This window comes from Leguminivora glycinivorella, chromosome 5 (genome assembly GCF_023078275.1).
Source record: "Leguminivora glycinivorella isolate SPB_JAAS2020 chromosome 5, LegGlyc_1.1, whole genome shotgun sequence".
In the NCBI taxonomy this organism is placed as follows: domain Eukaryota; kingdom Metazoa; phylum Arthropoda; class Insecta; order Lepidoptera; family Tortricidae; genus Leguminivora; species Leguminivora glycinivorella.
Window position 1 is genome coordinate 13,594,402 of NC_062975.1, and position 26,064 is coordinate 13,620,465.

General features: G+C 36.8%; 2 protein-coding genes across 2 annotated transcripts in view; one reads left to right on the forward strand and one right to left on the reverse strand.

Moving 5' to 3' along the window:
* Window positions 1-26,064, reverse strand: part of LOC125226355 (nuclear migration protein nudC) — a 50,911-nt gene that overhangs the window by 19,509 nt on the left and 5,338 nt on the right. The window lies entirely within an intron of this gene.
* On the forward strand, window positions 6,170-24,778 carry LOC125226356. The gene is made up of 4 exons (XM_048130317.1): window positions 6,170-6,343; window positions 20,917-21,030; window positions 22,183-22,564; window positions 24,503-24,778. The coding sequence occupies exons 1-4, from the start codon at window positions 6,326-6,328 to the stop codon at window positions 24,541-24,543; spliced, it is 555 nt and encodes a 184-aa protein (XP_047986274.1). The 5' UTR covers window positions 6,170-6,325; the 3' UTR covers window positions 24,544-24,778.

Genomic DNA, 26,064 nt, shown 5'->3' on the forward strand with positions numbered 1-26,064 from the left:
AGCATTGAACAGTGTCAACAGTGAATAAATTTTTACTTAATGTCCATGTGACAATAGCGAAACAGCCAAGCCACATATTTTGACTGACTACAGTCACCTGGGTGGCTAGCCGAATGGCACAATCGCTCACGAAACGCTCACGAAACGAAGCGCTAGTAGATATCTATCTCTATCGCGCTTGCGTATTGGCGCGACAGAGCCAGCGGCGTATCGCTTTCGTTTGGCGTCGGAGAAATGCCATTCGGCTACGGGGCCTGCAGTCAGCTTATCGAATGTTATTTGAGTACAATCTATGGACATACACGTGGTACAGTCACGTAAACTATGTTTTGTAAATAAGTACCGTAAAGAGCAATAAACAGTGAATACATTTTTCACATACTTAATGCCTATGTATCTGCGGTAGCGAAAAAGGTAATCGTGCTCTAACACTAGCTGTTATATATCCATACTAATATTATAAATGGGAAAGTGTGCGTGTCTGTTTGTTTGTCCGTCTTTCATGGTAAAACGGAGCGACGTATTGAAGTGATTTTTTAATTGGAGGTAGTTGAAGGGGTGGAGAGTGAGATAAGCTACTTTTTTTTAATCTCTTTTTTTAACCACACACATCCCTTAAATGGAAGCCATGTTCTGCAATGTTCGAATGTAACGCGAGCGAAGCCGCGAGCAAAAGATAGGTGTGACAGGGACAGCTCGCCATCGCGCCATCGCCACCATAAGCCACGTTGACTGAGGTATAGTGTTATGTGCAGTCATCTGTAGACAGCTTATCAAAATTTGTTTTGAGTCACATACAATCGATATGCATACATGTTACAGTCACGTAAACGATGTTTTCGTAAATACCCCAAGGTGGTGCCAGCTCAGAGTCCTGTAATATAATTCTGCGAGCGGTCAGCCTGTCCTCGAGTTACATAGCTTGCACAACGCAGGGTGTAGTCAGAAATCCCACCTTTGTAATCCGTCATGATATAACATCATTGATTTTATAACGGTGAAGATTTTTATGTGATTATGTGATAAATAATAATGAATAATGTTGATAATTAGTTTAGAGATTTATTACTTCGTCGTTAGTCTTTAATAACACCAACAAAAAATTATTACGGTTATGTAGATAAATTAATATTTTAACAAGTTTAACGCAATGTTAAGGCTGCTTTCAAAAAAAACGTCAAAAGAATGTAAAATTGATTGTTTTAGTCGGTGAAATACTACACTTTCCGTTATCCGATAGATTTATTTAATTTAAGTTCCAGTTAGAGCATCTTTTATTATCTTGATTTTTATAAGACTGGATTTTTGAAAACTAACTCACTAAATTAATTATGAATTTTTCTCTAATGCACGTTTAGAAAAACGCACGTATAGAGCTGAATCAGTCGATCTTATTTGTAAAATTTGGACAATTTTGAATATTAAAACGGGTAAATTTATAATTCGTATATCCTGTACCACAATCATTTCAGACTAGATTTTTATTTTAAGGTGGCTCGCTTAGGTTACCCGAAGGTCAGGCTGCGTTAGATGGCGTTAATCTTCAAATTACCAGTCTTATTTTTTTTGTGGAGTCGTACAGGCATTTATATAGTTTCAATTATGCTTCGCGAACATTTAATATTAAAATTGACGTATTACAACAAACATTCAACTTCTCATTGTAACGTTAATCCCCTTAATGTAGATAAATTTACTATTTTACACTATTTCTAAGTACCACTCACACATACAAACAGTGTTTTTGTATTCCTTCTAGTCGATAATTTCACGCGGCGACAGCTTGTTTAAATAGCCTTGCGGTAAATACGTGCCATCGCATGATTTGCATGGAAGTACTGGGTTCGAATCCAGGACTTTTTCTCTTTTTTTTTTAACACTACGTCGGTGGCAAATAAGCATACGGTCCGCCTAATGGAAAGCGGTCACCGTAACCTATGGACGCCTGCAACTCAAAGAGTGTCGCATGCGCGTTGCCGCCCCATTAGAAACTTGTACACTCCCCTTTGCTGCAAAAAGGAGTGTACAAGTTCAAAGGAGGGTTTGGGTTGCCGACGACTCAAAGGACAATAGACGGAACAAATTAGTTCCGTAAGTCCTCCCGTCGTCAGCACCCCACACCCTCGTTGAGCTCTGGCAGCCTTACTCACCGGCAGGAACACAACACTATGAGACACTATTTTTTGTTTTATTATTATACATAAATGTATATGATCTCGTACAGTAGTTACTGAGCGTTTTCCACAAAAAAGATTAAAAACCTATTCTCTTACATGGTAATAATTTTTAGGTTCGTCGAACTCAGAATTTCTAACATAATTATCCTAATCTGATATTTTTAAAAATTCCAAAAAAGTATAGATAAATTTTAGTTTCTAAACTACGATTCGAATGATTTTTTTTTCTAATTGTTTATTTTCGATGGAGCAAGGGTATTCAAATCGCTTTTGAAATCTTAAATTAGTAAATGAAAATGCTATAAGTTAACTGAGTAACGTAATGCTTTAAAAACTCAAGTGGACTTTTTTATCTAAGGAGTAATTTCGATAAAATATTATATTTAGCGAGGGTATTAAAAGTTGTGTTTTATATCTCAACTTAATAAATAGAAAATCAAAATATCAATAAAAATATCAATAGGTTCTCTAAGATAAAATTGATACCTTCGGCTCTCCATTCTTGCTCGGTCAATAAAAAATACGAAATTTATATCCAAAAAAATACAAAAAGTTAATAGAATCCTGGGAATCGAACGCACCTTCACGGCGTGACAGACGACTGTACACCAACGACGCCATTACATAACACGCTGTTCCCGACGAAATTGGGCTATACATATATAACTAATTAAATATAAATAATAATGTCAAATCCATACTAATATTACAAATGGGAAAGGGTGTGTGTCTGTTTGTTTGTCCGTCTTTCACGGCAAAACCGGAGCGACGAATTGACGTGATTATTTAAGGGGATTTAGTTGAAGGGATGGAGAGTGACATAGGCTACTTTTTGTCTCTTTCTTACGTGAGCGAAGCCGCGGTCAAAAGCTAGTTTATTATAAATGGGAAAAGCTGGTTACTCTATAATCTGAAGTGGAAGAATTCGTTGTTTCACCAAAGATAATGTGTGTTTGTTTGTTTGTCCGTCTTTCACGGCCAAACGGAGCGACGGATTGACATGTTTTTTAAGTGGAGATAGTTGAAGGGATGGAGAGTGACATATGCTACTTTTGTCTCTTTCTAACGCAAGCGAAGCCGCGGGCAAAAGCTAGTACAGCACGGGTAGCATGGTCGCGCGATAGACGATAAAATATCAGGCCGTCCCTGTCGCACTATTAGTAAGTGCGATTATAGGGACGGCCAGATGTTTTATCATTTATCGCGCGACCATAATTGCCTGCCTGGACCAGATTATATTGATGATAATTATTATTTGTAACCATTTAGTTAATATTGTCTTCAGTTACCGCGATAGTTACTCATGAAATAAAAACTATGAAAACGGATTAAATCGCGTATAATGAGTTTAAAATTCATCCCGATGTTTCAAACACTTTACAGCGTTCGTGGTCAACGGGTGACTGAGGAAAAATTACAATGTGCAAAAGCTACCCATATTCTTGTATATAACCATTTAGTTGTTGAAGAAAAACATTCACACAACAATAACATAGGTCAACCAGCTCAGTAAATGCAATACTTTACTGATACTATGCCCACACTATGACCTATGTATAATGTATTATACCAGACGTGTAATATTTTATTTTATCAACAAAGGCATAATAAAGGATTGTATTGTATTTTTGTATGAAAATAAAAAATAGGAAAGCAATATAGTAATAGTCAAATATTCCATTAAAAAAATAAAAAATACTTAATAAATCCATAAAAGTTCAAATGATTAAAAAAAACTTCGGATTCGAACCCACGATCTTCTGCATCATAGTCAGTCGTTTGACCGAGACGCCATTTCGATTTACATTAGCAGTGTCTAAATACACGATATGTATCTTTGTTGACAAAATGCGTCATTATTTCTGAGTCTGCTTGAATTAACTAAACCAATATCTTTAAATAATTACTTGTCAAGAGCCAAATGTCACTGATGACAATGTCAACTAAAAATGCGCGAAATATGACGGCTCTGTGTCTGTACACAAAATTTGGCACGCACATTTACGTAAAATTAATAAAAAATTCACAAGGATTTGTCCATAATTTCTGTATGAAACAATGTATTTCATTCACTACCGCGACGACGGATAATGTATAGTAGATGTATGCGCATATTTTTATTTAGTTGTAGTGTGCGGTGACTAAATAAATGGTAGATGTTTTTTGTATCACTCGCGTTCAATTTTTTTCAGAAATTACCTAAAATTAAGCGAAATCAGTCAATTAATCGTTTACTTAAATTGCTTGGTCTTTTTTGAGAGCCTTTCTTATTACAATTATATTTTGTTATTTAAATGTGATATATATTTATAAACTACTCGCAAAGCCCTTGACTGTAAAGACATAATCAAATATTTACAGATGTCTCAAACACTTTTTAAAGAAGCTAACGCAAAACAGTAAAAATGCCATGAAAAACAAAATTTACATAATGTGCAAAAGCAGACTCTAATTAAATTACGTTCAAGTTGGCTCGATAGGCATGTCTGTAACCAGAATAACGCGTTATATGCCCATATTTGCTTCGAAGCTTTCGAAGTACTTAACAATAATCCCAACCCAACACGTCCAGTTTGGCGCCACATTTTGATAGGTAACTAACCACAGGCAAAAGGCTTCGTCTCTCGGACAACAACGGTACACGTCATTCGCTCCCACATACGCGACGGAGACGTGACATCGCTTCTGTATGGCTCGTTACCGTTTTCCTGCAGGACTTGCAGTTACTGCTCTTACACACGTAGAGCAAGGTAACCAACAACTTGTGTGGTTAGTGTTTTAAAGCGTTATAACAAAGCAAAGTCGGGTCGGAGTCGGAGTTTTAAACAGTGCTACTAGTTCAAATTGAATCAATAATTAGAATAGTTTAAATCTGCATCTGTTTCGTGATTTTTGTATTTTTGTCGAGTCACAGTGTAAAAGGATATCTCCAGTAAACACGAGCAAGCCTTAAAACACCGGGACTATTATATATATTTTGTTAAAATATTTCAAATACCTAGTAACCCTCTTGTGTCTTTCCTTCGACTCGTATCGGGTCAGCCAGCGCCTGACAACTAGACCACCTCTTATTCGCTCGTATTCCGTAGAGATAAAGCATTTTTTCTGTCACCTATTGCTGATTCCGCTTCTATCCTCCTAAAACTCACACTCATTTTTGCACTATTGAATTTGGAATTTGAATTTATCCCATTGTTTTTCAAAATTCGAATTTATTTTGTTAGTATTAAAGGAAATCAGGACTTAAAAGGCTATATGTGTGGGGAGACCTTTAAACACTGTAGCGGATCAGTAGCCTTTTATAGCATTAGTCGAGCAAGATACTCCTATAGGTATAGTTGTTAATAAAATCTACTAAGAAATAATGCAGAACTATTAAAATCATGATGAATATTTGTTTATTAGTTAACAATTAACTCTAGATCTTCATTAATTATCAGACAGCAGTCGGCACTCACGAAAAGCAAATAAGATTTACTATGTTTAATAGGAACACAGACTTATCAGATTTCAATAAAAAAAATAGTCGAACGCAACGGCATTCAATTGTGAGAATTATATAAATATAACTTTTAAAATCGTAGGCTCAGACCTTTTTGTAACTACTTTATTGTGTACTATTGTCAAACGGTTCCTTGACATTTTCAGTAATGGAACATTTAGAAATATTATTAAGTATTTTCGTAATAACATGCAGATAAATTATAATTGTGTTAAACGATTAAATGCATTAACGATAAGTATTTAGTAAATCCAACTGCAAAATACTTACAAGCGTGTACAAAACGCCGGTTTCGAAATCGCATGAATGAATGAAATAAAAAAATGTAACAGCTTTATGTGTGATTTATTTTCCAAATAAAGTATTATTAAATAATAACATTATAATAATTTCAGATTTATCAAATAACCTGCAAAAAATATTAAGAGAAGTACACTGTGCAACCTCATATATAAACCTTGGCGATGGTTGCAACACTCTCAGTCAGACTCTAGTCGCTTTGCCGCTTGGAGCAGGCGTGTCGCGCCGGCAAACGGAGAGGGCGAGAGAGGCAAGTCACCCCGACATGTGGAGTGAGTGTGTGTAGTGACATAACCATAACAGTGCAGTTGCAGTCCAAACGATAACAGCGTGGAAGTGCTTAGCAATGGATACCAAAAGCTCGGTAAGTGGGAGCGGTTGGACTAGTGCTAATTTACGCGAACCCTTGCAATTAGATACACGGTGCGATGACACCGGGCTCTTGTCACAAGTGGGTTGCCATGGCTACCTAGGTGTTGAATAACTACTTCTAATCACAACTTAGTAACGGTGTATTTACACGAATATGTGTTTAAAAGTTTGTAAACAAAGTTGAGTAGACAACTCGTGTAGTTAGTGAAAACTTAGAAAATTATTAGTCTATAAATGGAATGTAAATAATTAGTAGGTAAATTATTTGGTAAATTATTAATGTTGACAATACTATAAGCATATTAAGTATGAATAAATGAGTATGAGTAAAGGAGCTTATGAGTTATAACTTTTGTGTAACTAACTAGTTAAACTAGTACCTAACTACTAGAGGCAGTACAGCACATGCAATAATAAGTATAAGCCGTCAAATATCTATAAAATTATGGCGATTAAAATAACACTTCCACTCTCTATGCTAGCACAATTGGGATCGACTTAAAGTAACCAATACACGCCGAAGTGTGAATGACAATACCTATTGACAATATTCATTCACGCGGTGAGCACCCGAGTAAGCTTTAGCCGCTACAAAAACCCAATATCCAATTTCATGCATCTAATTACGGTTTAAGAAAAACCCAAAATCTTTTTAAATCTACATCCGCTATAAGTTAATGGTATGCCGGAATGCCGTATCGCAAACATTCAGGACAACTCTAACCGAAAACAACAAATATTATAAATTTTGGCGCCGCGAAACTGGATTAGATCCGCGTATTTCTAGACGACCCGTAAATGGGTATTAGATTAATCGCATATTTGCCGATGCCGCTGAGATGTAAAAAAAACAACATTGGTGTGAAAAGGAGTCTATTTGTAGGCAAATGTTTGATTAATATAATCAGAAGCGGTGATATCTAATTGTGGAAGCTATAAATAAATACTACAATGAAAGAAGACAAAGTCTTGTATGTTCATGTCGTGAGCAATTTGCTATTTGCAATAATTAGAGGCATTGCACATCTGTCAATCAATCTAATGTTTAAGTGCGTCAGCATTTAGTGATAAAGTAACCCTTCAACTATAATGCGTTTCAGAGTAATTATAACTAAGAAATTTTGCACATTAAACTAATCACCAAAATTACCGACAATGTTTTGAGGTCAATGAATGTATGTTTTTGCGGTATAAACATTTGACGGCACGCCAGTAATGGATACTTGCTTTTGACTAATTAAATACTATTGAGTAATAAAATATTTCTAAATTTACGACTAGACTTTTTTTAAAATGTTTGTAGATTAAAATTATTCTGTAGGTAGCTGATTCGCAAATGTTCAAGATTCCATCGTGGGTTAATTTGAATTTAATTAATAACAAACAGCAGACAGTCCTTGCCGAATAGCGGAAGAAAAGCGCAAATGGTTTACAAAGTGGTTTATGAAAAGATCGCTTTTGAAAGTAGGCGAGGCTGCGCCTGGGCAATCGACCATTAGGCCCGAGCTAAATGGCACAGGGACTGAGCGAAGCTGCCCTCGACGCAGGCGCACGGCCTTCACATTTCACAAAACCCGGACTTGCGCGCATCCAGTCCGGGCGGTGTGTGCGACTAAAAAAACTATGACAGAATAGTAATGCAGACCGGTAGGAAGACATAATAATGTGAAAACATGTGAAAATGTCAGCTAGAGTGAGTGCAAAATAATGGAGCTTGAAGCTTTAATGAGACATAGACTAAGACCGAATTTCTGTTGAATACCTATCAGCGTAGAGGCGGCGAGTAACTAGCATAAACTTTGTGAAAATTTTACCCGGAGTAGGTACACTTACAATATACCTACAATACAATAATAAAATGTACCTCTTGGTGCATAGTTCGCGTGAACTCTAACATTTGACACCTGATCACTATGCGTTGGGTTACGCGCGAATTAATGATAGTAAGTTTATTTTGACAGTTGAATTGATAATGCATGCAGACGGCGCCCGCGCAGCGTCGGCTGCCGCGTCATAGTCAACAGCTGATCTAGCAGCATTCCTAGAGATTGTGATAAAGTTCATTCGTATAATTTATACAGTTCGATTGCTATCAGTTAGATGCTTTATAAACATTCGGAGTTAGGTTTATGAATCATTGTCAATACTTTCCATACTGAACCTATGCGTAGCATTATTTTATACGTCACAATAATTACGTAAACCAAACAAGTATGCATGTTAGTCTCAAGGACAAACAACACAGCAGTATACATAGTGGTTTCTATCGTAGTGTAGAGTCCGATACTACAAATATTGATTATTAGTCCAAGTATCTTCATTCTTATTGGATAATCCACTGCTGTAAATAAGGTGACAATCTTAACAAGGATCTCGCCAAACCCCTAATATTATTCGTGCAGTTGATCACGTACGGACTCAGCAACGACGACGTGGTAATACATTTTAGATAAGTATTGTTCCAGTCACTTTAGAAAAAATCAATCCCAGGTCACTAAATCATTCCCGATTTCAGTGCATACTTATTAAAGAACCTGAGAACAGTGTGTATACATTTCTAGTAGGTACTACGTACTATGCTGCTATATTGACTTTTCACAATTTGCACCATTTATTTTATTACTTGATGCAACGCTGCAAGCCCTCACGCATCATCACAGGGCTATTATTACGTCACGAGCGTCACACAACAACACATGACATGACTCAATACGTCATTGGGCCATAATGCCATAGGCAATTATTGAGTAGGTCAGTCGGCACTTGCATTGCAAGAAAGCGCGACACTGGTACGCGACCTTATTAGGTATTTGATCGTATAGAAAACTTTATGTGAACTGGTCTTGGTATATTTTATTTATCAACAAGTATTTTTTTCCTACCTCCTATTTGACAGTCATAAGCTGCATTCTCTTCATACGATTTGGAAAAGATTCATATCTATTATTATGTCAATTAACATAAATAACACTACAAAAATTGTAGTATGTATAACAAGATGAGATTCCCGGCAGTTTGACTACGGCACAAAAAGTTTCAATGTCAAGGAGCCGATAATTTCCGTGAAACCAAAGTTGCAAACGTCGGTGACTATATATATCTATGAGGTCTTATGATTCACAGATTTTGTCAATATATAAATAAACATAATCGATTATAAATTATTATCAAAATCAGGACCCAAAAATCATACTTATTTATGACCGTCGAGCCATTGGTCTGTTTCAATCTAGATAGTTAATGAACACGTAGCCAATGATAATACACAAAGAAAATAATTACATGTGTTCAATGCAATTGCATAATTGAAGTAAGATATATTTATCTTGAAGCGATTCTTTTTATAAACGTGTCAAGGCCGTACATTTTAATCTTGCCACGAATTCGTTGATAAATGAACGAACAGATCAGCGTGTCGGGTAGACAGTAGCAAGGTAAACGAACTTTTTCCTCAACCTGTAGTGGCCCGCGAATTTGTTTACATGACACGTACCTAGATGGTAATCCTGAGAAAACTTAGAATAAATCTACATAGAGAACGTTTAGTATGCCAAAGGAAATTTCCTTAAAATAAATTTTAGATTCATTAGTTTCGTAATTCATTACGAATGGGTGAGGTTGCAAGGTCGAGGTCGAATGAACACTCGAAAATAAGTAAAACCTAGGACGCACGTGTCAAGATCGCTAAGCTGAGGGAAGACAGGATTGGATAATCTGAATATAAGGGTATTAAAACAAAGATACGCTGGTTGTTTCAGACTTTTCAGAAGCTTTGTTGTAACGGCCCCAAAACACAGATGGAGATAGCATAGTAGCTGGGAGTTGCAATGAATTAGCCAGAATGAAATAATAGCCTACCAGTAAGCTAGTAAAAAAAGTAAACTGAATTAAACGCACAAATGTTCATGCTCAAGCATAATGACGGCTCGTTGGCTGACGGGTTCTTATAAGAGATACGAGACAAGTATTCAGTGAAGTTTGATTTATAAGCAGACAATAGTCGATACGGATCCAAGTTGTTTGCAAAGGAATTCCCGTCGACAAACGGATCTGAGACACAAAAGTAACGCATGATGTAATTGCTATCATTTACACGCGACAAAGAAACGTAAAAACCATGGATTAACCAGTAACGAACTCTGAATGACCGAGACCCTGAGAGCGGGATGTCGCCACTCGCTGATATTATTATTGTATAATAAACACACAATCTTAATGCAAATTAGTGTTCCGAATGATCGAGAGTATATTATTCAGAACGTCTCTACGTAATATAGGAGAATTAATTAATGCATTTTTTGACCTGTAGATACCAGTCAAATATTATATTTTAGTATTGCCAACTGCCTTCTTAACAAATTCCTCGATCGATTGTTACATTAAATGGAAATCAAGACAAAACACCGCGCACAGATTCCTTGTATAAGCAAATTATCTTCTGATATTCGGGCCAGTAATATTATATATCCCCGAGTTATCTCCAAATTTACAGGCATTCAAATAATGGTTTCATGCAAGGTCATACTGGTTATTTTTAACTTTTTAAGATACATACTTAAAACGCATGTGACTGTCACGACATGCAACAGGTTTTCGATTATGAAATATTTGACCAACTACAATTTTTCGCGCCACTGAACGATCGATGTTCGCAACGACGTAAATGAAGGCCGTTGTTTTACCTCTTTCGAAAATACACCAGCATGTGTGCACTATATATTAACGCATCTTTCATCTGATTTGGTAATGACCAAGATCTGTGGATTGTTGTTTGACATTAATAAACAATTTGAGCATTCTATTTCGTAATTTGTCCTACTGTATGCTTGAAAGGAATGGTGTTAGAATCACGCGAAAGTCATTTTAAGCCAACCGGTCTTCCACTCCCAGCAAGGACAAGACATTTTCTTACATAGATATCAATGTTAATAGTTGAAGTGGTACTCGACGGTGTTTTCGGCAACAATATTAAAGGTTAAATTTAAAAGTGGAAAATGTCTGCCCTGGGTGAGACTTGAACTCATGGCCTCTGGATCGATACTCCAGCGCTCTGCCAACTGAGCCACCAAGACTTCAACCAAGCCAGCTCCCAAGCTCAAGCTAGGGGTCCCATTGACCTTAGTAGTGGAAAATTTCGCTGGCTTGGTTGAAGTCTTGGTGGCTCAGTTGGCAGAGCGCTGGAGTATCGATCCAGAGGCCGTGAGTTCAAGTCTCACCCAGGGCAGACATTTTCCACTTTTAAATTTATTCTAAGCCTAACGGCATCGATTGCAGACGTTTCTGCTAATCAGAAGTTAAAAATATTAAAGGTTATTTAAAACTTATAACTGTTTAAGTCTCCTAGAAAACAATATAATATGTAAATTTATCTGAGATTCCGTATTCGAAATACATTTGGACAGAATCTAATAAAGAAGTGACCTTAATCGCATTTAACGCTGGAGACGAGTACGTATTTGTTGTTCAGTTAACATGATAGTCAGGAAGCGAAAACATTGTGAACTATCTTACAAAGACTTAAACGCGTCAAGGTAACGCTTTACAAGAAACAGGCTGGACAAAATGATGACTATTAATTTCGTTGTAAAGATGAAACACAAAGAGTTCTAATACTATTATCTCCACGTGTAAAAATTATAAGGAATTCGTCGATGAGCACATAGAAGCAAAAACTAAAACAATTACTATTACCAAAAAAATCAAATATAACGAAAGATTAAGTCCGGCATGTCGATTAAACGTAATATAACAGCAAATTGTAGACGTCAGCAAATGATGATGATATCATGATGGCGTGAGTGAACGAAGAATCCGGCTATATAGCCCATTTCATGGTCACTTTTTCTACAATATCATCTACTATAAGTATGAGATAAACGTTAATAGAGGCTAATCACTTAAAATAATGCAGCACGAAATATAGAGACGATACATTCAAACCATTAATTAAAACTCTACACATGGTTCCGGAATGTATTTGTTATTATCAAATAGTCCGGCAGATAGGTCATCATTCGCTCAATAGTTGGTATAATTACTACTCTTCACATGTTATAATTTGAACAAATTGCCTATACATAGAGCACGATTACGCTGGAACGATTAGATAGATTAGTCGTAGCAGTTTGAATTCATCGAAATTATGAACATCGGTATATTATTCATCATCTATTAGCAAATCATATTTTATCAGTAGGTTCTTAAGCTGGGGTGTGATTCTAATAAATTGGCTAGTCTTAGTCTAAGACGATTGTTGAGGTCTAATATTACTGGCATTCGACAACTCGGCCTCGCTCAAGCAAAGGGAACACGCGGTCAGCTACCACGGCTTTGCATTGACACGGTTCCCGTTAGCTTCATAAATACAACCAATTGAGTTCAAGGACGCCCATGAGCATCAAGCCAGTGTGACCAGCGTGAACAATGAGGCATGCGGCATCTGTGCTGGGTTCCTATTGCAGCCAAGCGATTGCGTCAAGTCAACCAGTATAAGCTTAAATCTCTTTTCGTATAGTCGTTTCTGTTCTAGGCATCACTATTATTATGGCTTGACGGATGCGTGTGCTTGCCTCAGCTCCGTTACTGATTATAATACAACTCCTGCAATCGCGTATAAAATATGATAATTGGACGCTCAAACGCACGTTTCATCTTGTCATACCTGGTAACGGACAAACAAAATGCAGTTGACTGATGAGGCACATAGTTATTCTGGCATGTGCATTTTTAATGAGGGTCTCTGACAGAACCATGACGTGCATTATCAGAAATCTTTGGACAGGCGTATTTCGAAAGAAGAGACGGATATGAGAATTTCCAGAGACTAAAGCCTGATTTAGACGGCGTGCGAATTCGCATGCGATTTCAGTTACATTGCGGGCTGTTAAGGTTACATACAATTTTGCACAGCCATCAAATACCGCAATGTAATGAAATTTGTATGCGAGTTCTCGTACCGTCTAAATGGGCCCTAATAAATAGTAGTAACTGAAGAGAAAAGCAACATATTCTTCAGGAGTGGTCACATGATCTCAGTGTGGTCTGAATAAAAGGGCGAACTCTTGATCTATGTATAACTTCTTACTATCTCTTGGTAGTAAGAAGTTACACATACACGTCATGTACTAATTAATACATACAAAAATTCACAAATGTATTCCCAAAAGCGGTAGGAAGAATGCATACAACTGCTTAAGTTTCAGTGGCACTTTTAGCAATTAGGTCGTGGCCATGCTACAATTGAACCCATATCCCAGAGTTGACTTCTACGATACCCACCGCAGGAAGAAGGGCGGAAGAGAGGTTATAGTATCATACAAGACACCGTATTGGCACCATCTACCAAAATGGTAAGGAAACTTGACGAAGAATGCAAATCGGTAGCCATTATTATTGTCTCTGTGAAAAAGAAAGCGTATAATGGATCGGTTTGTAAGAAATCTTTTAAGTGTGAATCAAAATCACCACGGTCCGTCCGTTATCCATTGTGACATTTGCATCTCCGAAAGTGTTTCAACTGTTCCAAGAAGTGAGATGCAAGGAAAGGAACGCTTTCACTTCTTAAGGAGAATGGTTTGGTTAGGCGTTAACTAATTATCATAGTAAATATAGCAACCATTGTTTGGGATTATGAAAGTTGTTGCGAAGACTAAGAAGATTTGAGTTATTCAATTCCTCTATGAATAAAAGCAATTTGTTTAATCACGAGTAACTGAATATTTTATGTAATCGTTTAAATAGATGTGTTGCATCAGTGCTCTTAATAGTCTCGAGACTCTTCACAAAGAGAATATGAACACGAACTGTTTGTTTGTTTTAGCAGGTTTATAATTATAGGCGGAAGAATTACTGACATGGCGTGTCATCTTAATTTCGCTACCAAGAACCCGACTGTCGGGCACACCGCTCGTAGAAGCGTAGCCGATTACATGGGTTTCCCCGTATGTAGCGAAAATGTCGTAGCGCCGCGTAGAGCCCGGTTTCGAAAGTGTTAAGTTACATAACATAACATAATACATAATAGAAGTTGCAATTACTACCGCAATTTTATTGCAAAAACGTACAAATAAATAACAATGCATGCGTGTTCAACTTCAAGCCCTTTAGCTTGGTCGATTCGTTTTTCATGTTAGTACCTCTCTTTATGTGTCATTATACCAGTGGCCCGTTTCTCGAAAGGTACAAGCCTTGTATTACAAGTGTGTTTCCATGACAACCCATACGATTTGACAGTTCGCGCACTTGTAATACAAGGCTTGTACCTTTCGAGAAACGGGCCCCAGGTGTTGGTAGCAAGTTTAACAACACGCAATTTCTCTCCTGCCTTGTGTAAACAACCAGCTGCTGAGCTGCTGTAACTTTAACCAGATTGTTTTGTAATTAGTCTGTGTCCTTTTCCTACATCTTTATAATTAACAACACTACTCAAACTGAATGTTGTTAGGTGTTGTGAGACATGTATGTGCTTCGTTATGAGCCAACGAAACTTACAATAGATACTTGTATATATATTACACAGGTCCCAAATGCCGTAACAATTTAACGACATTTCTCACGATAGCGTGGACAAAAACGCATAACATTCGTTTTCATTCAGTGCCATTCTACAGATTAGCTATCTAGTAGTACACGTATTCTCAATAGTTGCAAAACTTAGGGTTAGTAGTTTTTGAATAAACCAGTGTATCGTTACTTAGTAACTCGTATAGTTGGACAGCGCAAGTAGTATTGGACCGCCCGTAAGTTTAAACTAGCCAATGCTCAGTTAGTTACCGGAGTACCACGCTATAACAGCTTGGTCGTGAGATTTTGGGAATAGTGATCCCACTGTAAATAAGTTCCGTGATTACAATAAACCGTTATGGACACGAGCGCATGCATTGACTGTTGATACGTGAAGATTACCGCTGTTGCATAACTAGACAGTAGAATAGTTTACGCAGTATCAGTATCTTCACTGCGCGGGTGCCGCGTCTATCGAGGGAATGACCAAATTGGGGTTTCCACTGAAGATTAGGTCAGTTCGTGAGGACAGTTCAGTTTAAAAAATACCTGAATCACGACAATGTAAGTAGGTAAGTCTTATTAGTTACTGTTAAGCATTAGTTTGTGTGAAGTACAACAGGCATTGCAACACACTGCGACTTACAATTTCGAAGTTAAGAGTATTTGCGAATTTTGTTTATTTGTCACAATAGTACGAATATTGTTATCGCCTACCTGTGGTATTTTATGATCTTCTTGTGTAGGACATGTAGATAGTAATCAACAAGACAAAAATAGTACAACAAACCATCTTCTGCGGTAGCTCAACATCTAACTACAACAAATCCAAGGTAGAAACGATAAAAGAGTCACACATTTGTGATTTCTTTGTCTAAAGGCTAAGTGAGAACCCATGCAGTCTTCCGCGTACTTACATCGAAGTACTGGTGACGAAACCTATGCTGTGACTAGGCAGTCCCGCTTGTGTTTCACAACATCTGTCCACCTGTTATTGTGTTGACTGAACCGTTAAAGTACGTAGGCAGACGCTCTAAAAAAAAAACGCATGTTATATCTCATTGACGGCACACGATCATAGTCATTCAATTGTCTACTGCAGCGTTCACCTTCAACCATTCGCACGTCACTTCCTATATCCAACACGACATTTAACGTCGGAACCTAAAATTGAAGATAGACAATTAGACACGTGACGTCAAACGCATCCGTAGGCAAGAATTATCCGTGGGAATTGGACACCTACTTAAAGATTTAAGACTGGAATGGCCACAACAAAACCATGAATTCCCTATTATTTTCACTACCAGCGTATGACGGTCTGAAAATATTTTACAGATTTGCAACGCAGTACCTACCCATAGTACCACTTTAACATACAACAAAGTTTATCAGCAAATGGAATATACAGTGCAAATAAACCTTGCATCTCACGTGGCCCACATGTAACCGACGCAATATCAAATAAGCAGTCAAGTGCAGGGGTCCACAAACGTGGACGCACCACGTGCCGATAGCAATTATAACCTGAATCATGTGCACACATCCGTGACTAGGTCTGGCACGTGTATATATCCGACTGCGATATCCTTGCATAATTAATTTAATGCATTATATTTAAATCGAGTGACCTATGGTTGTTTATCTATGTATATTATGGGGATAATACTACTGAGAGCAATGACCTTTAAAGCCATGAACAATGTGATAAGTTGATAACAATTGAGGTGCTTTCAAAGCAATGGGTATATATTATGTTATAGCAAAATAAAAAAATAAGAAACTGTTTATTAAATACGGCAGACCGTCTTGAAACAAATGAAAATACGAATCAGCAACACAAAAACGATCAGAAAAGAGAATCCTACATAAAATAAAATACTGAAGATTGTGACGCCTATCATGGTTATTAAACAATTTAAACATGTTAACTTAATGCCCAAATATTTAAACGTCAAATAAATGGTAGAAATCTGTCATGGCTCTAAATGTTGAATAGTGAGACAAGACAACATTGGCTAATGCTTTGCCAATAACAAAGTACAGCGTTTCTACATCGCAAGACAAAGGTTGGAACGGCCGAGTTCCCACCTGTTTTGTGTTCTGCGGTCTGATTTGGATATAGTATATCGTTACAACAATTATCACATTCGACGAAGATACTCCTGTCATGTTGTGATGTTGAAATGTTGTGTTAAGGTGACATTTCAGGGTAAACTGTGTCGAATTTAGGCGATATCACGGGGTCTAAAAATACGTACCTATTCTAGGTACCTATTGCAAATAATGATTTGTTAGTGTCTGATATAAGATTAATTTTTTAGAATGTTTCAGTCAATGGTTCGATTTTGGTCAATAATCAATAATCGAAACTTATAACTTCGTATGTTGTTCCTTCCTACGAGTAAGTGTCTTTATTTTTCAAGTTTCTGTTGGAAACCATTCTTCGCTCGCCTCGTTATAGTTATTATAGATTAAGTGAACGATTTCACAAGAAAGGATGCCGAAAATCGAAGTGTAGGAGATAATGCGAATTACACCACGGATTTTGTAATTATCTGAGGATGCAACCAAAAACCTAAGATAAAATAAATTACCATTTACAGACATGATAATCACTGTCTAGATCAACAACCTTGTTGATTAGACTAAGTCCTCATATTGAGAGCGAAAGCGTTGGAGCGTGCCATAATGTTTTCAATAGCGCCGTGTCGCATACCGTAACGCCTTTGTTATCACTGCTACAACGTTACACGATTAACCACATAAGTGCGACCTCATGACCCGTAATGCTTATGCACACTCAGAAATCGTAATAACACTGGATGCTTGAGTCGCAGAACTCGTAAGCAAGAATATCGAGCTGTAAACCGGTTGTGTGCATTTGGCGAAACATTTTGCAACGCACCCCGCTATACATGGAGAGTGGAGACGGTATACGTCCCACTGATATTTACTAAGGATAGGTACATTTCAAAATTACTTTCTTACATGATCTTTTCAATAATGTGATGCATTGAGTATTTACTCTCCATATTTGATCGGAGGAAATGTGCAGTTACAAAAATATGTAAAAGTTAACGGATGACAAAAAAGAATCTGAATAACCAGCTGCTAAAAGACAAGATTCAGGATGTAGGAAATTAAGTGCCAGCTTACCAGCTATAGCAACATAGCTAATGGGCTATTACAATTGACTAACGTAAAATTAACAGTATAACTGCAGGGATTGCAACATGACACAAAGGGCCTAACGAGACTTCGACCGTCTGCCCTTATTCATTAAAAGCACAAACGAGCATATCGCCACAGGCAACCAAATATAATTGTACACTCCCACAACAAAGGTACAGTTACTACGAGCCCCGAGGTCAATCTATATTAAAGATGATCAACAGGTACATACAAATTGTTGGCTTAATTAGGTTGAACGTGTTCCTTTTATCACGTTGTAATCAAACTTGACTTAACCCTCCCCAAAGTTCATGTTTACAATGTAATCCTCATTATCCGAAAATGTTCCGCCTTGACCTTGTCCCGGCTATAAAAGAAATTCATTAAGATACAGGCAAACCTAAAATGCCTATCCATCATATGATCAAAGCAACAAAGAGGACCATGAAGCCGAAAGCAAAACTTAAGATTTATTGCGTCAGAGGCCGAAACAAGACCGCAAATAAAGAGAACGCGAACCTTGAACACCGTATCTGACAAAATCAATCGGACTCTGAACAAAACTTGACCCAAAAATGTAATTGATGAAACTTAACAGACAAAAGTACACTGAACAGATGTGGATGAGTTTCTACTACCTATGACCAAAGGCTAATGTGAGGCGTTTGAAAGGAACTGGTAGGCAACGTCGTTAAAGATAAGGTAAAGAATTTGAATACTGTACAAGCGACCTAGTAAACACTACATAGATACCAACCAAATCACTTAGGAATTGTGTAATATATAAATTAGGCGATCTCTCTAAAACTTAGGATCACCAGCCACTTAAATATATGAGTTATTGAATATGAAAATTTTGGGTTGTTCACTTGTGAACTTGTTTCAAATATGGCTTAAAGTAAAATATGTTCAGTTCAAATCTCCAATGACACTACGTTTCCTGATTCTCCTTATTCGTATTACACAGATAAAAATATACCACGATTCTTACCTAAAACAGAATATCTTCACAAAAATCTAAAAGAAAACTAGAACAAGTTGTTGCCAACACTACAAACAGAAGCTGAAGAATTGATAACATACAAGTATTCGTAACGTAACGAACACCTACGCTTATTTGAGTTACACAACAACACAGGTAATATGCAGTTTTTATGGCAACGGTTTTGTTCATTAGCCACAAAAAGGTTCTTTTATTTGCTCATAAATCGAGCGTGAAGAAACTTGCATGCATTAGTTTACTTAGACAGAACGCTTAAAGTATGTCAAAGCCTCAATTTGATTTTTATAACAACCTCTTTCTGTATATATTTATGTAAATACAATCGAACTTTATCTCGATAACTACTAAGTAGATACATTTTTCAGAACATCTTGTCGAGTTTACAAGGAGATATTTCTTTTAAGGATGTTTAAGCCACTGTACATCATGTCATTACCTTCCTATTCCATTCTAAAAAAGTGCAACCGTTTCAGAACATTACTAACCCACGACGCAAAAACGACGGGGTGTTTAAGTTTGACGTGTCTGTCTGTTTGTCTGTTTGTGTGTGTGTGTGTCTGTCTGTAGCATCGTTACTCCCCAACGGATGAACCGATTTAGATTTAGTTTTTTTTTGTTTGAAAGCTGAGTTAGTCGGGAGTGTTCTTAGCTATGTTTCATGAAAATCGATCCACTGTGTAGGGGTTTTTTTCAAAATTTTAATTTTGTTTTTAGGTTATTTTGTCCATACTTATGTAGTTGCACGCATTATTTAATGTTTCGTTCCATGCCATAATTTATTTCACGTACACCTAGACCATGGCATTGGTTGGCATGTGTTAGTAATTAACTAATTATATATCCGTTTTAACGACGAACGAGAAAATCTATATCGAGATAAAAATCTAAATTAATATGCCAACCAACGCGTCAGATTATTCGGACGACTGAATAATGAAACAAGAGATCCTCAAGATTAATGGCACTTGTAAGTTAAGTTTATTAATTACTCTTTTTTGCACTAGTTAACAAAAAAAGTAACAAAACATAGGCATTGATTATAAATGAACTGGATGAATCTATGTTCCGATCTATGATCGATCGATTTTATTTCCATCAGCAAATTGAGCATTCGATAATGTTAGCTATTTAATGTAGGTATTGCTATATTAAAGTAATAAGCAATGATTATATAAAACACGAACAAAGACTGGAACTAGTTGTCCCCTATTTAGGTATACTTGTCAAGAACTAGGTTTTGACCTAGATAGAAACAGTCATCTCGCAATATTTGCATATTGTACAGAAGTTCTAGCTCATTGGAAATACATACATAATAATTACCATTGCAGTGTCAAGTGATATAGCGATGTTACAGATCGAAGGTCAATAGTTTAACAAAATTGAGTTTGCAATTCTTGTTTTTAGGATTCTCGAATATTAAGAGTTTTTTTACATTTTCTGTCAACGGAGTCATTCTGAAAGACTTGGTTACGTAAAGGTATACCAAGCCTATTTTATACCATACTTTGAAATTGTTTGTAATATATTTTTAAGTTAAACATTTACATAAAAATGTATATTTTGAGTGCGTCGAAATTATATAAATACTAGCTTTTGCCCGCGGCTTCGCTCGCGTTAGAAAGAGACAAAAAGTAGCCTATGTCACTCTCCATCCCTTCAACTCTCTCCACTTAAAAAATCACGTCAATTCGTCGCTCCTTTTTGCCATTAAAGACGGACAAACAAACGCCTGACACTTTCCCATTTATAATATTAGTATGGATTAACCGCCAATTTTAGCCATTGCGTCTTTAGGCACTTGATAAGAGCACCAAATCCGCTAAACACAAAATGGCGTGTTCACACAATACAAGTAAATCAATTAGAAATAATCATTGTTGCAGATCTGTTCACACGAGTGGCACATCCCGCGGCCGTCACTGTCGGGCAGTAGCGACTCGCGCTCGCGAGGCGGCTCCGCCTCCAGTCAAGGCTCTTCCAGTAACCACAGCACCCACGTAAGTATACGTCATAGCGATCATTGGTTTAAGAAAAATGCGCTAAGTATGGTGGAGTTCCGCCCCCGATACGTCACCGGCATTAAGTTAGTAATTTGGGTAGTACAAAAAGTGGTGCGATTGTTAGAGTTCCGCTGTTTAGGGAGGGCGTTAAGGAAATTTAAGCTTTCCGCTAGCACCATTCATCATGTATCATTTTATCGAAAAATCAGTAAAAAAAAACTTGAAATTATTCTGGTTTTCAAGACTGAAAAGGGTCTGATTACAAGTAGGTAAATATAAATAGAGTTAAACTTAGAATGATAAAAAAACTTGCAATAAAAATATAATATGTTATAACTTTATAACACACGTTCCCATAATTTCAATACGGAACCATCGATAATTGCGTGACTAATTTTTTCACACCTGTGATCAATTTACCAGACAAAGGTAACCAGTAAAAAGAGCGTTTTTTGCAAGAATTAGGTAATAATGGACGGGGTCAACATACGATTCACAAATTGCCCAAAGCAGTGTCCGGTATGATCTACCTGTCATGTTCTTGTAAAGCATTCCTTACGCATGACAGGATCCCCTTATTTAGGCACCTGACAGCTATTGATCGACACGTCTAAGGATTTTATTAATTACCACACTGAATACCTACTTTGTTAAAATGACCTTATTCGGAACTTAAACTCGTAACCTTTGAGTTACCAGACGTAGAATTAGTTTTTATTACGCGCAAGTGAACGGAATTAGCCTTATCGTTAAGTCGTTTGATGAGCAAGAATGAGAATATAAAACCTTTTAATGCGAATTAAACTCATTTCCTGGAGTATTATTCCAGTAAGCACTGCTGAGTCGCTCCCAAGAATAAAAACCCATCACATTAGTTGTTATGATTTCAAAAATCAGTCAGATAGATGTTGGTTGGTTGCCGAAATAATACCTACACCAAATAATATTAAACTAGATTTAAGTTACAAATTTGATGTTTTTCTTTGTATCGGTAAGAAGTAACACAGTTACACTGGTTTGCCTGATATATCTACTAGCCTTTGCACGATAATCTAGAGTAATCGGAATCACATTAAAGACCACCTACTCTTTTGAGCTTAAGATTCCGTCTATACTCTATATGCTAATGTTTGATCCGCATTTTTGCAGAGCGTGTCATCGGGTTCGCTACTACTAAGCGCTGCGCACCTCGCGCGCATTCACGGAAGGACAACGGAGTCCCATCCCCCCAGATTAGGCAACAGCCGCATATCTAACTACGAGACTGCTGTCGTCACAATTCCCGAAGAAACGAAAGACCCAGATTTACAATCAAATTATTGGAAGGACGTGAAAAGAGCACCTGAGGCGGACACGGCGTCTATAGCCAGCTCGACCCATTTTACCGTGGTGAATGGGTTCACGAAGCACCGAACTACGAAGGAACCAAAGTCCTGCTGCTGTAGCCATTCGCACCAGATCACCGTCCTCGTCATTTCGATGACGATTCTCTTCTCCGCGTGCATTCTCGCTGCTATATGTTATGTTGAAAGTAAGTTGACTAAGTTGCACAACACCGCTGGATTAATATCATGCTTAAGCTGGCATAGGCAGGTTAAATTTACAATGTGATATTATGTACATTTTTTTATTAAAAACAAAGAGCTTTTACATTGTACCTGATCATGATCAAATTTACGATACGATTTTTTTTTTTAATACTACGTCGGTGGCAAACAAGTATACGGTCCGCCTGATGTAAAGCGGTCACCGTAACCTATGGACGCCTGCAACTCAAACAGTGTCACATGCGCGTTGCCACCCCATTAGAAACTTGTACACTCCCTTTTGCTGTGTTAAGTACACAGCAAAAAGGAGTGTACAAGTTCCAAGGAGTGTTCGGGTTGCCGACGACTCAAAGGACAATAGACGGAACAAGTTAGTTCCGTAAGTACTCCCGTCATCAGCACACCGCACCCTCGTTGAGCTCTGGCAGCCTTACTCACCGGCAGGAACACAACACTATGAGTAGGGTCTAGTGCTATTTGGCTGCGGTCTTCTGTAAGGCGGAGGTACTTCCCCAGTTGGGCTCTGCTCTAGATTCGAGCGAGACGATATCCGCTGTGCTGTGCCCTACCACACAAAGCGGAATATCATTCGCTATGTCCTACCTCCTACTAAAGTGATTGATTTAAGTTACGATACGATATATTTACGATTTAAGTTACGATAAATTTGAACTTGAATTTTTGCAGTTGAGGAAAAGCCAAAGTCAGGTCAAATATAGGTTCTCGAATGTAGCTATCCATGTTAGGACGTGCGGTTGCCTCGGAAGCCTAAATACTTTCATCCGATTTGGACAAACGAGATGTACGCTTAGGATTAAATATGGTGGCTTATGTTATGTAACATTGAGCACATTCGTAAATAGCAATACACTATTAACATAAAGATTACTTAATTTTCGCGATATAAAGTGAGCATTAATCCCATTTTATTTTACCCTTAACGAAACGAAGCTTCTTATGAGAGTAAACGTCGTATGTCTCTTTATACAAACACTGAATGACCCTCTTAATAAATACTGAACTTTTAGTCTTAATGAAATTTCAGGAACGATTTTTTCTGCTCTGCCTATACCGATCCCTACAGAAAATCAAATTTAAACGCCTTATTTGATCACGTTAATTAAAGTACCTACGTAGGTACCTATTCAGGAACCTATTTTTGTCACATTAGTGGTTTAGAAACGTGTAACTAGACGGCGTTGTTGAATTTTTAAAACAGTGTGTTTTGTACTTAATAATAATAAAAGGTGCTCGCGAGGAACCCAAATAACTGGTCACATTTTAAGACTAGAATGTCATATAAACTTTTCTAGGTTTCGTCTAGGTTCAGAGTTATTGCCAATTAAAAAAAACATTTCCGTATTGTTACTCAGTACAAAAGGTCTTATTAACGGCGCTGATGCGCAATTGTGGAGCATAGTCTCAAAGTCGTCATTGATAGATGTCAAAATGTGACAAGAAAAACTTCAAAAAATTTTTAGAAAAAGAAATTAAGAAACTCATTTTAATTGCCAACTTTATGGATAAAATTTACTTTTTATGTGAAAATACGTCCAAAAAAGTAATAAAAAAACACAAAGAAAAATTTTTTTGGCCAAACATTTTCAAATTCCTATAACATTTTTTCTTTCTTTTGGCCTCAGAAACGCGTGGTTCAAGTTATGCGGGTTCCTCACGAGCACCTTGTATACTGTGCATATAAATGATTAATCAAGTAGATTGTATACTGCTTACATATATACGTCGTTGCTTGCGAAAATTTGCAAGTCATTAAATTTAGCAAATTGAGATCTGTCAGATAGCGTAATAATGATATTAAAATTGTAAATACACACTTTTACATTATCTAGAAAACGCATTAGACAAGCATAGTACCATAAAGTAACAGTGCAATTACTAATTATTATTTTTTTTTTTTTCAGTGAGAATGCGGAAAGAGACCGGCATGTACAAGTATTCTTAGAAGAAATTTTAGCCTTAAGATTCTGTAGCTGCACAATCCTGACTTCTTTGCAACAGCAACTTGTCTTCAACGCAGCAAAATTAAAAGTTTTGTCGAATGATTCTAAAAAGTTGAAAAACTTCTCGGAAATTTTATAAAATATTCACGGGAAAGAAACCTTTACTTTTGATAAGTTTCAATTTCCATTAAAATATAAGAAGTTTTTGACTGTTTCTCAAGAAGAAATTTTGAAATTTTAGATTTTTTTAGACAGTAGGTACTCTCAGCTGCAAAAGTGCATGGCGAATTTATCAATGAAATCATTCATAATTTCTCCATGCACTTTTGTAGGTGATAGTACATCAGTACTTAATTGAGGTAGAGTCAGCAATAAAAGTCAGTAGCGGATCTGCAGCGCGTTATAGTATTACAAAAGTAATGTATAAGTAGATACGTAATTATAAAGTCACTGCAGTTTATCTATTTACTGTAAAATAAATGGAACTATGGGCCGCCGTGGATTTATTTTTCCTATCCAAGTGAAGAAAAAAGATGAAAAATTCACGATCTCTTCAAAGGTACCTTCCACATGTACGTTTTTAATGTTCTGCAGAAATCTTAATTCACAGAAACTTATTTTTATCATAATGAATGGTATGAATGGTTAGAAATGTTACAACTCGATATTTACTTACCTACCCAGGCCTGGCCCAGGTTCTATTTATTGATGGTATGAGTATGTATGTCTGTGTCTTAGATGGATGTATCTTGTAAATTGTATATTAAATATAATTTAAAATGATTAAATAGGAGTTGAACTATAGACCCCCGTGATTTAAAAATATTCTCTTACAAATGTATTTTTAGTTCAGGGGATATCTAGCTCACTCTCCATTAAATCAAATCTTTTTAACCAGTGATCATTCATAAACAAAATAAGTATGAAATTGCCACTTCAAACCATTAAACTCTTCCTGTATTCATAGTCAATATATACAATTTGGAGCTTTTGTATTGTAATTTACTATTAAGTAGGTTGTTGAATTTCTTTTTTAACATTATCCAACTCTGTACCAGTGGTTCTATTTTATGAAGAGAACTAAATTGGTGTAAGGTCAGCTGGGGTAAGAGAGGCGTGTAGTGTAATTTTATTTTACTTGAGGCAAGAGAAACCGAATACTCTGAGGAATCTCAACAATTGTTTTTCATCTCGCAGATTCTAATACTTCGCCTAATTCAGCGTGTTCAATTTAAGAAGAGAAAACAAAGAACAAGACCTCGAATCCACTTTTAAACCAACTTTTACCACCTTGGAAAACATAACTTTCACCACGAAAGATAAATATGTATTTACGCAATTTCAGCAGCTTTGATGTACACTGGTTATAAATTATAAGTGCAATATATCGTCATAATCATAATCCAGTAACTTATTTAGTTCAATTTAGTAATACATATTTAAACTAGTGGGTGTTAATTTATATATTGGGACGTGATTGCTGATTGCTGTTGGTTTCTTGTTATACTTTAAACTAGGATGAA

Bases quoted from the DNA above. Each gene is read 5' to 3' on its own strand.
- LOC125226356 (XM_048130317.1), top strand. The intron at 21,031-22,182 runs GTAAGTATACGT...GCATTTTTGCAG, and splicing joins CCAGTAACCACAGCACCCAC to AGCGTGTCATCGGGTTCGCT. The intron at 22,565-24,502 runs GTAAGTTGACTA...TTTTTTTTTCAG, and splicing joins TGCTATATGTTATGTTGAAA to TGAGAATGCGGAAAGAGACC.